At 40.4% G+C, this 14,062-nt stretch overlaps 1 protein-coding gene across 1 annotated transcript in view; it reads right to left on the bottom strand.

Annotated features, from left to right (window-relative positions):
* Positions 1–14,062, bottom strand: part of LOC144592031 (guanine nucleotide-binding protein G(q) subunit alpha-like) — a 153,412-nt gene that overhangs the window by 21,600 nt on the left and 117,750 nt on the right. Inside the window, 3 exon segments of the mRNA XM_078396223.1 lie at positions 1,792–1,921; positions 2,471–2,599; positions 3,074–3,202. Of these exon segments, the coding sequence (XP_078252349.1) occupies positions 1,792–1,921; positions 2,471–2,599; positions 3,074–3,202 (388 nt within the window).

The following is a 14,062-nucleotide window of genomic DNA, read 5'->3' as shown; positions in this document are numbered from 1 at the left end:
TGACACCAGATATCAAAATACTGTTAATAACCAATTCATATTTTGTCCGAAATATTTTTAAAAATGTATATAGATACATACATCTACAAATGCAAATATGTATTAATTTGTAGGAAGCATTATATATATGACAAACATTAATATATTGCATGTATTGTGTGTACATATAAAAAGCTGTGTGTCATTAGTGTGCAATCCAGTTAAGAGTTCTCTAGCAATCAACTTAAAGGGAAGGCTGATGAATTGTCCAAGTGGGTGTATGTATGGTGGATGAATTGTACCTCTGTTATAAGCAAAGAACCAGAAGGCGGCAATCCACCCTTTTGTACCAGTCACTAAACTCACTACTAATTTTTACCTTAACTCCATTTGCCCACCCTTGCTCCATATTCCCATTGTTTTTCATGTTGCCAACTTTATGGGTTTGCATCTATTTTATGAGTACGACCCCAAAGATCACTAGTGAAAATATTTCAGTGGATAATTGAGAACGTCTGATAATCTAGATGAAAACATTCAATTTTCCATGTGCATTTATAAACACAGTTACATGCATTGTACCATCAAATGTGAATGTTACGATTGTAATAATCAACTAAAATATTGTACATATTGTATTATCTCTGGTTAATATTTTAATATCTTCCCTTGATAACTGATTTGAGGAATTATAATTCCTCAAATGTAAGAAGACCAGCAGTACGATATTTGACATTCAAAATCCTACCTTAAACTAATAAGAAATACTGGCAGGTTACTGGATCATTTTGCACGAATTGGACCTTATTTCCCAATACCTATATGTGTACATTCCAACTGATTTGATGGGTAATGCAAGTTAATTTCTACCTCCCGAATACAAAAGCATAGTTGTCTAATATAAAATACTGAAATTTTAGTATGGGTGTTAACATTTCACCTGCTTATTTTCCACTTCTGATGTGCACTTAACATGAACTATTCCTAAAATTACTCTCTTAATTAGTGCTAAGTATATTTAAGTTTATTGTTGTAATATTCAACTTAAGTTTGAAGGACATTTTTAATGTTTTCATTATCACAAATATCTAGATGGTCCCATGCTCTTCTTTGGAAACAAAATTGTTTAAATTCATGACATTTGCTGGGCACAAACCTCATCTTACAACCTGGTCATATCCTTGTCATATCCTCTCCATCACAATGACCAACTGTGTTCCTCTGCAACAAAACCAGATGTAACCCACGCCTTAGGCATGACCTGGCATGTCCAGATAATTATTCAGTTTGACTTAGCCAGTTGTTCACACCAATTTACACAAAATTCAAGAACAAGATTCAACTATTCAAATATAGTTGATTATTCACTTGATGTTCTCCCATGCTTGAACATACATTGGCTCCCAGTCCCTGGTGGGTTAAAATTCTGATCCTTGTGCATAGGTGTCCTATCCTAGGTGTTTATCATCTCTCCATAGCCCAGTATTAAGTATCAATTTACAATTCTTCACAAGTTTGGCTACACATAGCATCTTGTTGCTCTACCATAAAGAAACAAATTCAGCTATCTAGGTCTCACCCATGTTTTCTCAACAAATATTTCTGATGCTCTCTCTTCTATAAAAATTCCAACTTTAAATATACTCTAGATTCTCATCACTTTGTTTCCATGTAAATTCACCAGCATTATCTTCAATGCCTGAAGTCTTAATTATGGTTTGTATCAAAGTCTGATAGATTTATAATCCCTATTAAAGGAAAACAAACCTAGAATAATTAAGATGATATGGATTGTTACCCACAATAATTTACCTCATTGTCTGATTCCACAAGTACTTGATCATATTCACTAAGGGCCACTAAAAACATAATAGACGTCACATTTTCAAAACAGTGAATCCATTTCCTTCGTTCTGATCGCTGACCCCCAACATCGACCATTCTGAAAAATCAATGCAACACCAAATCGCATATGAACTAGATCACAACGTCATGAAAATGTTGAATAATTAGTCAATAAATCTGGCATGCAAAATAAGGGTATAGAAGAGTTCATTTCGCATGCAAAAGCTAATATTCATATTATTACTGAAACAGCTCAGTGGGGGGGAAAAAATCAAATTCAGTTATTGATTTGGCAGAAAAAAATTGATGTATGTTTGAGTAATTTCTTGCTCTTCAACTGATAACATTTTGAAATATAAAATCATTTATGTTTCAAAGAAAATCACTGAAGATTAAACTAATTATCATATTTCAGATCACATGGTAACTTTAAATATGACAAACAGCATTTAAAAACCTGTGTAAAATAATCATTTTAAAACATTTAAAATATTAATTTATGAAACATGCACTTGTCATTTAAAAATAATTTTAACAATTTTACAAATGTAAAACTCAATGTGCATCATGCTCAGAGTTCCGGAAAATTGAAGCTCTTTGCCCAAATTGCAAAAGCTGTTAGTGCCGTTTAGTAACTTTCTTCTACCTGAAAATGACGGTTTGTAAGTCGAAAGGGTATTCAATGATCCCTGTTGTTGGGACTCGCACTCTAAGCACATCTTGTTGAGTGGGTAGATAGGTAGGTTCTGATATACGGTCCAAGTCTTTAAGATAGCTACATACAGGGAAAAACAACAGGAATGCAAAGACTGTGACATTGGAAAGGGAAGAGGGTGAGGAAAATAGAATGGGGCAGTGATCACCATTCTCCCTGCCTTCAAGAGTCCTAGTGAGTTGAGGCCATTTATTCAAGGTGGTGACATGGAACGGTTATTTTCATTCAAGTTTCTTCCTCACCAGATTGTGCCATTTTCCCAAGAACGCAGAGTGCATTTTCCCAGTATTTTGTAATATAGATCTAGTGAACATTATCAATTCCTTTAAAAAAAATTGAATTTAACATTACATTGAAGGCTGAAATTACACAATGCATATAAATCACTAAGCAATAATGCCTCTGATATGTGGCAGTAGTTATTTAGTGATGCGAGTAACTGAGTGGCACTTTATGCTATCATGTTAAACCAGAAAATACTGGGAAGACACAACATCTGCACCTAGGAAATTTACAACAGGCCCCAATCAGTACCTGAAGATTATATTCTCCAGATCAAATGGATACTCAATGATGCCAGTTGTGGGCACTCGAACCCGCAGCACATCCTGTTGAGTTGGCAGATAATCAGGTGCTGCAATACGATCAGTATCACTAAGGTGGCTGTGAAATAAGAAAGAAAATTAAATAAAATGCATCGGCTCCTCTAATGGAGTGCCTCAATTTATTTATGGAAAGTAAATTATGAAAAGATTCAGCAAAAATTAAAACAGATAAATTAAAATTTCTCTTAAAATTAATGAGCCGGTATCTCTTGGCTCTGATGCTGAGAGAGGATGCATTATTTTTGTTCCATTTTCAGAATATCATTCTATCTGAGCCATTGATCTGGAGATTGGCCAATTGATAATAGTTGTTCCTTTGGGATAACATTCTCAAAACTTGAATGAAAAGTTAGCAGGTTCCGTGGATTGAATACAAAAATTGAATCAGGCACACCAGGGCATACAACTGGGTGACAGCTGCACTGTCAGAGGTACCATCCTTCAGATGAAATGTTAACCAAGTCCTCAAAAGCTTTCTCAGTTCACTATATAAAAGATTCCACAGAACATTTTCAAGATAACACAGGGGAATTGATCACAGCAGTTTGTCCATTTATTATCCCCCAATAAAGACACTGAAATAAACTATCAGAACGATAAAATATTGTTGTTTATGCGAACTGTAAAATTGGCTCCAGCCTTTGCCACATAACAATACTTCAAAGATATCTCTTGTCCAGGTAATGAAATGTGTGTACAAGTTGGGGTTTTTAAAATCACTTATTAGTTAAAAGACAGAAGTAATTATTGGTGAATCAAAAAATACCCAAATTCTGAGAATACGAACAAATTTGTTCAGAAATTGCTTTTCAGTGAAATGTACTCCTTTATTTTCTATAACATACATATCAGGCTTGAAGCATAATGCAAATTGGTAGCTCTACTCTCAGACTGACAAGAATTCAAATCACAATTTGCACTGGGATTCTTTGGACTCCCACATATAATAACTTACAGCACTAAATGATGTAAGCCAGTATTTCCTTCATCAGGTTTTCAATGCCAGTTTGATATTTGTTGGGCATACATCACTGAAATATTTAACGGGTAAATTCCACTGATTACAATTGCTTTTTTATAGAGTCGCCCCACTGAATCTTGGAGGTGTACTTGCAACAAGCAATTACCAAACTTACCAGATACTTCGTCTCAATAAAAAGCCAATGAAGAATAGAAAGTTGAAGAAACATTAAGGAAATAGTAGCAAGATAAATTAAGGTCTGAGACTTCTCAGAAACTTATTAGATTTCTCGACATAACAATTTGGCTTGGCTTGATCTGTTGGGGCATTGAGTTTAAGAATTAGAAAGTCATACTGCAGCATTATTGGGCTTTGAAGTAGTGCCTGCAGTTCTAGTTGCCCCATTTGCTTTGGTTAAACGCATTTGGAGTAGTGCGTTCAGTTCAGGTTGCCCCACTACAGGAAGGACGTGGAGGCTTTGGTGTTGAAGAGGTTTACCAGGATACTATAATGTAATAAAAAGGAACTGCAGATGATGGTTTATAGCAAAGATAAACACAAGATTAGGAAAAAGGGAAGTGCAACGAGACCTGGGTGTTCTTGTACACCAGTCACTGAAAGTAAACATGCAGGTACAGCAGGCAGTGAAGAAAGCTAAGGTTGGCCTTCATCACAAGAGGATTTGAGTATAGGAATAAAGAGGTCCTTCTGCAGTTGTACAGGGCCCTGATGAGACACATCTGGAGTATTGTGTGCAGTTTTGATCTCCTAATTTGAGGAAGGACATCTTTACTATAGAGGCTAAGAATAAAGGGGAGGCTATTTAAAACTGAGATGAGAAAAAACGTTTTCACCCAAAGAGTTGTGAATTTGCGGAATTCTCTGCCACAGAAGGCAGTAGAGGCCATTTCACTGGATGTATTTAAAAGAGAGTTGGATAGAGCTCCTGGGGCTAGCGGAAACAAGGGATATGGGGAGAAGGCAGGCACAGGTTACTGATTGTGGATGATCAGCCATGATCACAATGAATGGTGGTGCTAGCTCGAAGGGCCAAATGGCCTCCTCCTGCATCTATTTTCTATGTCTATGTTAAGACTGAAGAACGGTCCCGACCTGAAACCTGTCTATTTTCTCCAGAAATGCTGCGTGATCCGTTGAGTTACTCCAGCATTTTATGTCTATCTTTACCAGGATGCTGCCTGAATTAGAAGGTATTAGCAATAAGGAAAGGTTGGACACTTTTGGTTTTATTTTCTACGGAGCATTGGAGGTCGAGGGAAACCCAATGAGAGGCATAGATAGGGTAGACAGTCAGAACCGTTATCCCAAGGTGGACATGTCAAAGACTGGAGAGCATAGCTTTAAGGAGAGTGGGGCAAAATTTAAAGGAGATGTGTGGGGCACATCCAGTGGGTGCCCAGATTATTTATCAGATCTATATGCAATGTATGAATAAATTAAATCAAATAAATAAAAGAATGAAATAAATAAAACTTAAAATGGTTACTAAAGATGCATCTTCTGAATAGAAGCAGACAGTGTTCTCTTTATTACTTTGTCAGAGGAAATGACAGATATGTTTAATTACATCAGGGAGATGAAATACACCAAATATTCTTAATTCTAACAACCAAAGACCAAATGCATTCGAACCAAATGCATGCAACCAAAGACGAAAAGAAGGATACAATGTTGTTTTGAAGCTTGCATCTTGTTCAAATGCATGGATTAAATAAATCCTCAACAATATGATTTGTCATATTTTCTCATCATCATTTTGTAATTATTTAAAACAACAATTACTCACAATGCTAAGAACACAAAGAGAGCCTCCCTCTTCAGTTCCTAACTGAGGGAGGGCAAACCTGTATAATATACTTTCCATATCTAATCTACGAAACATCGGAAAACTGATCCCAAAAATGGTTCCCAACAACAACCATGTTTCGGAACTCTGTGGGTACTGACTACCGCTTTTTGATCATAAGATCATGGCCCCATCCCCGAACTCTACCTCCGTTACATTGACGACTGCATTGGTGCTACCTCTTGTACCCATGCAGAACGCACTGACTTCATAAATTTAACCACTAATTTCCATCCTGCTCTTAAATATACTTGGACCATCCCCGACATCTCCCTACCGTTTCTGGATCTTACCACCTCCATCACAGGAGACAGACTAGTGACCGACATCTACTACAAACCTACTGACTCTGCAGCTATCCTGACCACACTTCTTCCCACCCTGTTTCCTGTAAAAACTCTATCCCCTACTCCCAATTCCTCCGTCTACGCCGCATCTGCGTCTAGGATGAGGTGTTTCATATTCGGGCATCAGAAATGTCCTCATTCTTTAGGAAACGAGGGTTCCCCTCTTCCATTATAATTTAGATGAGGCTCTTACTAGGGTCTCCTCTATATCGTGCAGCTCCGCTCTTGCTCCCCCTCTCCCCATTTGTACAAGGTTAGAGTCCCCCTTGTCCTCACCTTCCACCCCATCAACCATCGTGTACAACAAATTATCCTCCAACATTTCCGTCACCTCCAACGGGATCCACATCTTCCCATCTCCATCCCTTTCTGCTTTCTGCAGAGACCGTTCCCTCCATAACTCCCTGGTCCACTCGTCCCTTCCCACCCAAACTACCCCCTCCCCAGGTACTTTCCCCTGCAACCGCAGGAGATGCAACACCTGTCCTTTTACCCTCCCTTCGACTCCATCCAAGGACCCAAACAGTCTTTCCAGGTGAGGCAGAGGTTCACCTGCACCTTCTCCAACCTCATCTATTGTATCCGCTGTTCCAGATGTTAACTTCTCTACATCGGCGAGACCAAACGCAGGCTCGGCGATCGTTTCACCCAACACCTTCACTCAGTCCGCCTTAACCAACCTGATCTCCCGGTGGCTCAGTACTTCAACTCCCCCTCCCACTCCCAATCTGACGTTTCTGTCATGGGCCTCTTCCATTGTCATAGTGAGCCCTAGCGCAAATTGGAGGAACAGCATCTCATATTTCGCTTGGGCAGTTTACACCCCAGCAGTATGAACATTGACTTCTCCAACTTCAGATAGTTCCTCTGTTCCTCTCTTTCCGCTCCCCCTTCCCACTGTTCCCACTGTCTTCCTGTCTCCTACTACATCCTATCTTTGTCCTGCTCCCTCCCAGACATCAGTCTGAAGAAGGGTCTCGACCCGAAACATCACCCATTCCTCTCCTGAGATGCTGCCTGTCCCGCTGAGTTACTCCAGCATTTTGTGTCTACTGCTTTTTGATAAAGTACACTAAAGCCTCCTTATATCTTTCCTTCCTAACTCATCCTATTTCCAGTTCCTAACATTCTACTTTACAGCTTCCATCTTTACCTCCTGGAGAGAATGTGATGTTGTAAGCATACACTTAAATTTTGAATGTTGTTCTTTTTTTGTTTTGTTTTACGCAATTGTAATACATATTCTCTCTCTATTGCCTGTTGTTGATTGCTCGATCTGAGCGAAGTCTTCCCAAGTGCAATTTCTCCATTTGTTCATCTGAGGTTGTGATCATTCTCCCTTTTTGATTCAGTGTCCTTGAGAGCCAAACCTCTGCTGAATCATGAGGGCTTAAACCCCACAATTCAAAGCGTAAAATGGGCATGCAAGTCTGTCAAAGGATACAGGTATCCAGCTAATATTTGAACATATCATGTGATAAGAGCAGAATTATGCCATTTGGCCCAACAAGTCTACTCTGCCATTTAATCATGGCTGATCTATTTCTCCCTCCTCATCCCATTGTCTTGCCTTCTCCCCATAACCCTCGACACCCTTACTAATCAGGAATCTATCTCTCTCTGCCTTAAAACATCAATTTTGGTAGTAGAAATAAAGGCATAGGCTATTTTCTAAATGGAGAGAGGATTCAGAAATCATAGGCACCAAGGGACTTGGGAGTGCTGGTGCAGGATTCCCAACAGATTAATTTGCAAGTTGAGGTAGTAAGGAAGGCAAATGCAATGTTAGCATTTATTTCGAGGATGAGAATATAAATACATCAGTGTAATACAGAGGCTTTATAAGGCACCATTTGGTCAGACCGCATTTGAAGCATTGCGAGCAGCTTCGGGCCCCATATCCAAGGAAGGATCTGCTGGCATTGGAAAGGGTCCAGGAGAGGCTTACGAGAATGATCCCAAAAATGATCGGGTTAACGCATGATGAGTGTTTGACAGCACTGGGCCTGTACTCACTGGAGTTTAGGATGAGGAGGGGGGGGGGGGGGGGAACCTAATTGAAACTTATCGAATAGTGAAAGGCCTGGATCGAGTGGATGTGCAGAGGATATTTCCACAAGTGGAAAAATCTAGAACCAGAAGGCACAGCTTCAGAATAGAAAGGCGATGGGGAGTTTTTTTATGTCAGAAGGTAGTGAAACTGTGGAATTTATTGCCACAGATGACTGTGGAGGCCAAGTCTGGGTATTTTTTTAAGGCAAATATTGACAGATTCTTGATTAGTAAGGGTGTCATGGGTTATGGGGAGAAGGCAGAAGAATGAGGTTGGGAGGGAAAGATAGATCATCCATGATTGAATGGCGTTGTAGACTTGATGGGCAGAATGGCCTAATTCTGTTCCTATGACTTATGAACCTATGAACTATGACCCTCTTTTATTATAATATCCCCAAGCAAAGCATCTTGTCCTCCCACATCCAGCCAAGACCCTTCAGGATCGTACATGTTTCCACCATTTCCTCTCTCATTCTTCTAAACTTCAGTAGATGCAAGCCTAGCTTGTCCAATCTTTCCTCATAAGATAACCCTCCCTCCCAATTCACATTGGGGCAGCACGGTGGTGCAGCGGTAGAGTTGCTGCCATACAGCGTTCGTAATGCCGGAGACCCAGGTTCGATCCCGACTACGGGTGCTGTCTGTACGGAGTTTGTATGCTCTCCCTGTGACCGTGTGGGTTTTCTCGGAGATCTTCGGTTTCCTCCCACACTCCAAAGAAGTACAGGTTTGTAGGTTAATTGGCTTGGTGTAAGTGTAAATAGTCCCTAGTGTGTGTAGGATAGTGTTAATGTGCAGGGATTGCTGGTCGGTGCGGACTCGGTGGACCGAAGGGTCTGTTTCTGCGCTGTATCTCTAAACTAAACTCCAAATTACAGTACCCTTTCAATTAACTGGTCTCAAAAAATTAATGTCCTTCCTTAAATAAGGAGACCAAAACTATATCAAAGATGTGGCCTCATCCATGCCCTAAATAAAGGCATAACCTTCCTTACTTTTGTATTTCTTCCTTGCAATAAACAGTCAAATTCTGCTGGTTAGCTAATTACCGTGACTGGCAACTGGTCTTCTATGAATTATGCACTAAGCCACCTAGATTCCTCAAAACGTCAGAGCCTGTCTCTCTCATCCATTTGGCTGTTTTTTATATGGGTCCACACTAGAATGTACATTTTCTCATTTTCCCCATTGTACTCCATTGTCAAATCTTTACTCTCTTACTTAACCTCCTGTCTCCTTATGTTCTCTTCCCAAGTTACTTTCCAACCTATTTTTACACATCAGCAGATACTGCTTCACCCGTGCCAGTTATCTAAATTGTAATGTGTTGAAGCCCCAGCAGCAGTACTTGTTACGTAGTCATGGAACTGTAGAACACGGAAACAGGACTTCACCCAACTGTGATGCCGATCTACAGCAATCTCATTTGCCCATGCACCTCTGTTCATTCCTATCCAAGTACCTGTCCAAATACCTTTTAATCAATGTAATTATAACTGCCTCTATGACTTTCTCTGGCACCTCATTCCATATAACTACCCCTGTGGGAAAACTTGCCTTCAGATATCAATTTCTCCAGTTTTATCTTAAACTTACGCTCTCTAGTTTTGCTCCCCCACCTGATAAAAAAAAAGACTATCTACCCTATCTATGCCCCGTCAATTTATAAACCTCTCAACTTTTTTTAAACCTCACAAGGTTATTGCCAACCATAAAAAGATCCATTTATGCCGAATCCTTGTTTAATATTAGCTAGCCAATCTTCCTGCCCAAATACACTACCTCCAATCCCATGAGCTATTACTTTCTGCAATAACTTTTGATACAACACTTTATCAAATATCTTCAGGAAATCCAAGAAAAGTACATCCACCATTTTCTCTTTGTCAACATCATGTTACATTTTCAAAGATTTCCGTTGGTCAAATATAATTTCTCTTTCAGAAAATAAGTTTTGACTTTGCCTAATCCACTTGAGCGTTTCTTAGCACGCCCAACACCTTTAGTAATAACTTAACATTTTCCTTCTGACAAATGTTAAGCTACTTTGTCTGCATTTTCTGCTTTCCATCTCTCTCCCTTTTTGAATTTGCTATTTTCCAAGCTGGTGAAACCTTCCAAAATGTCAAGAACTTTAGAAATTCAAAGCTAATATAACAATTGTCTCACCAGGCACTGCCTTTAGGATCCTTGGACCAATCCATTGAACTCATGGCCTTATCAGGCCACAGCTCCAAGAAAGGCAGCACAGTGGTGCTTTTGATCGAGTGGCTGCTTCACAGCATCAGAGATCAAAGTTCAATCCTGACCTCCATTGTTGTCTGTGTGCAATGTTGTCTGCCCTTACGACCATACGTGTTTCCAACCACAAGCCTCGATGAGTACACAGATACTGTGACATCCTATGTCAGCTTTGCGAGGACAGTTGCATTCCCACGAAGACCCGGATCTGGTTCAACAACAAGCCCTGGTTCACAGCAGAACCCAGACAGCTCCACCAGTCAAAAGATGGGGCCTACAGGAGCGTGGATACAGACCTCTACAGGCAGGCCAAGTACAAGCTGACAAGAGGAATCAGAGCTGCCAAGGAAAGGTACTCTGAGAAGCTGAGGAGCAAGTTCTCAGCTAATGACTCTTCTTCAGTTTGGAAGGGCTTGCAAGAAATCACCAGCTACAAGAGAAAAACCCACGCTCCTTGGACAATTGTCAGCTGACCAACGGCCTGAACGAGTTTTACTACAGGTTCAGGAAACAGAAACATAACCCTGGGACCCCCTTCCCCACCCCCAATCACCACTTCACATGTACTCAAAGACTGACTCCAGTTTGCAAAGACTGGATCCGTCCCCACCTGCTCCTCCCCAAGCAGCAATTCGCACCTACTCAGAGACTGGCTGGAGTATGCAAAGACTGCCCCCCCCCCCCCACCCCCCCACCCCAGAAAACAGCCACGCTCCTTGGACAATTCTCAGCTGGTCATAATGAAGAATAAATAGTAGAATTACAGGATTAATCTAAATGGGTGTTTGATGACTAGCACAGAATTGGCGATCCTAAGGGCCTGTTTCCATGCTGTGTCTATATGACCCGACTTTGTTTGAGTACCATTTCCCAGTGTTTGTAATTTTCATGCATTTCTTCCTCTCTCCAACCCCCAACCCACAGCTGTATGATTGGTGTATGTGTGTGGCACAGGCATGTTAATCCACACTAGTTGGTTGTTCATTACTGGCATGGAAATGGGCCGAAGTTTCACTCAAAACCCCACTAAAAAACTACATTCCTCCAGTGTGCCATCATAATTGCCATATCCTCTCAGAACCAGCAGCAAAACAACAAATTAGGGAAAGGCAGATTGCTGCATTATTAGGCAGGAGCTATTGCACAAGTCCACATGTGACTAGTGGAAGCCGTTTAAAGGCCAGCTGAGAAGAGTTTATGACAGGCATATTCCAGTAAGGAGGCGTGATAAGGATGTCATGCTAAGGGAACGGGTTTCCCAGAGTTTGTAAATTTGGTTTAAAAAAAGGAAGCGTACATAAAGTTTAGAAAGATGAAATCCGATATAAAGCAAGCTGGAAAGATCTCAAGTTGGCAATCAAAAGAGCCAAATGGGGCTATGAAATGTCATTGGCAAGTAGGATTAAAGAAAATCACATGGCTTGTTATACGTACATTAAAAACAAGAGGGCAACCAGGGAGAAGGTAGGACAAGTCAATCATAATTTGTGCTCAGAGTCACAGGATGTAGACGAGGCACTAACCGAGTACGTTGCATTTATATTCACCAAAGAGACAGGCATGGAGGACAGTGAAATCACTAAGGGGGATAGGATTTACCCGTTTTTCTGCACTGTCATGTCCTACAAACTTGATTGAGTTCTTTGAGGAGGTGACAAAAGTGATCAATGAGGGCAAGGCAGTGGATTTTGTCATCACGAATTTTAGTAAGACATTTGATAAAGTCTGTCATGGTAGGCTGATCCAGAAGATTAAGATGCATGAGATCCATGGTGACTTGGTCATTTAGATTCAGAACTGGCTCACTCATAGATGAAGGAGGGCTGTGAGAGAAAGTTGTTATTCTGGCTGGAAGTCTGTGACCAGTGGAGTTCAGCAGGAATCTATACCAGGATCTCTGTTGTTTGTGATATCTATAAAAATGACTTGGACGTAAATGTAGAAGTGTTGTGTCGCAATTTTACAAATGACACCAAAATTGGTGAAGATTCAGGTAGTGAGGAAGGCTGTCGAAGCATACAGCAAGATATAGATCAGCTACAGAAATAGGCAAAGAAATGGCAGATACAATTTAATCCAAGCAAGTGTGAGCTGTAATAACTCTGTAAGAAGGTCGAATGTAAGGGGAAAGTATTCAGTTAATAGCAAGACTCATAACAACTTTATTGATTTATTCACAAAATGCTGGAGTAACTCAGCAGGTCAGGCAGCATCTCGGGAGAGAAGGAATGGGTGACGTTTCGGGTCGAGACCCTTCTTCAGACGGGTCTCGACCCGAAACGTCACCAATTCCTTCTCTCCCGAGATGCTGCCTGACCTGCTGAGTTACTCCAGCATTTTGTGAATAAATCGATTTGTACCAGCATCTGCAGTTATTTTCTTATACTACTCATAACAGCTTTGATGTACAAAGGCATCCAAGTCCATAGCTCCCTAAAAGTGGCAACACAAGTTGTTAGCGTGGTAAAGATGGTGTATGGTTTGCGCATCTTCATAGGTTGGAGCAGTGAGTATAAGAATCAGGAAGTCATGTTGTAGCTTTATAGGACTTTGGTTGGGCTGCATTGGGAGTATTGTGTGCCGTTCAGGTCACCCCATTACAGGAAGGATGTGGATGCTTTGGAGAGAGTATAAAAGAGATTTAAAAGAATGCTGCCTGGATTAGAGGGTGAACCTGCTTGGACAGGTTGAACAAAGTTTGATTGGTTTCTGTGAAGAAACCTGATAGAAGTATACAAAATTAAGCGACACATAGATAGAGTAGAGAGTTGGAACCTTTTTCTCAGGGTGAAAATATAAAAGACAAGAGGGCAAAGTTTAAAGGAGATGTGCAGGGCAAGTTTTTTTTTAACCTGGAGAGTGGTGGCTGTCTGAGATAGGAATGGAGGCAGATACAATAGTGACATTTGAGTGGCTTTTAGATAGGCACATGGTTATGCAGGGAACAGAGAAATATAGATCACGTGCAGGCAGAGGATTTCAACATAAATTGGCATTATATTCAGTATGGACAGTATGGGCTGAAGGGACTGTTCCTGTGCTGTACTATTCTATATATTGATTGCATCCTTTGTCCCTTGAGTGTTTGTGGTTCTCTTTGATAATATGAAACCAGTGATAATGGAAATTAGGTCTAAAGCCTGCAAATCCCGACGCAACACCATTATTGGAGTACCTTTACCAAAGAACTACGACAATTTAAGAAGGTGGTTTACCAGCATCTTCCGAAGGATTAGTGATATAATTAGAATAGGCGACAAACACTGGCCTTGGAAGTGGTGCCACATCTTAAGGGATGAAAAATAGGAAAAAATTATACATTACAGAAGCCAACGATTTAGCCTATGTACTTCTGCTGGCTCATTAAAAGATTAATATGATTTTGGCTTGGGTTCCCTGCCCTTTAGTTTTTTCTTTTACCCTATTCTTCCCTTTTGAGAACATTCT

The sequence above is a fragment of the Rhinoraja longicauda genome, chromosome 3 (assembly GCF_053455715.1).
Source record: "Rhinoraja longicauda isolate Sanriku21f chromosome 3, sRhiLon1.1, whole genome shotgun sequence".
NCBI lineage: Eukaryota > Metazoa > Chordata > Chondrichthyes > Rajiformes > Arhynchobatidae > Rhinoraja > Rhinoraja longicauda.
This window is presented reverse-complemented; position numbering and strand designations above follow the sequence as displayed.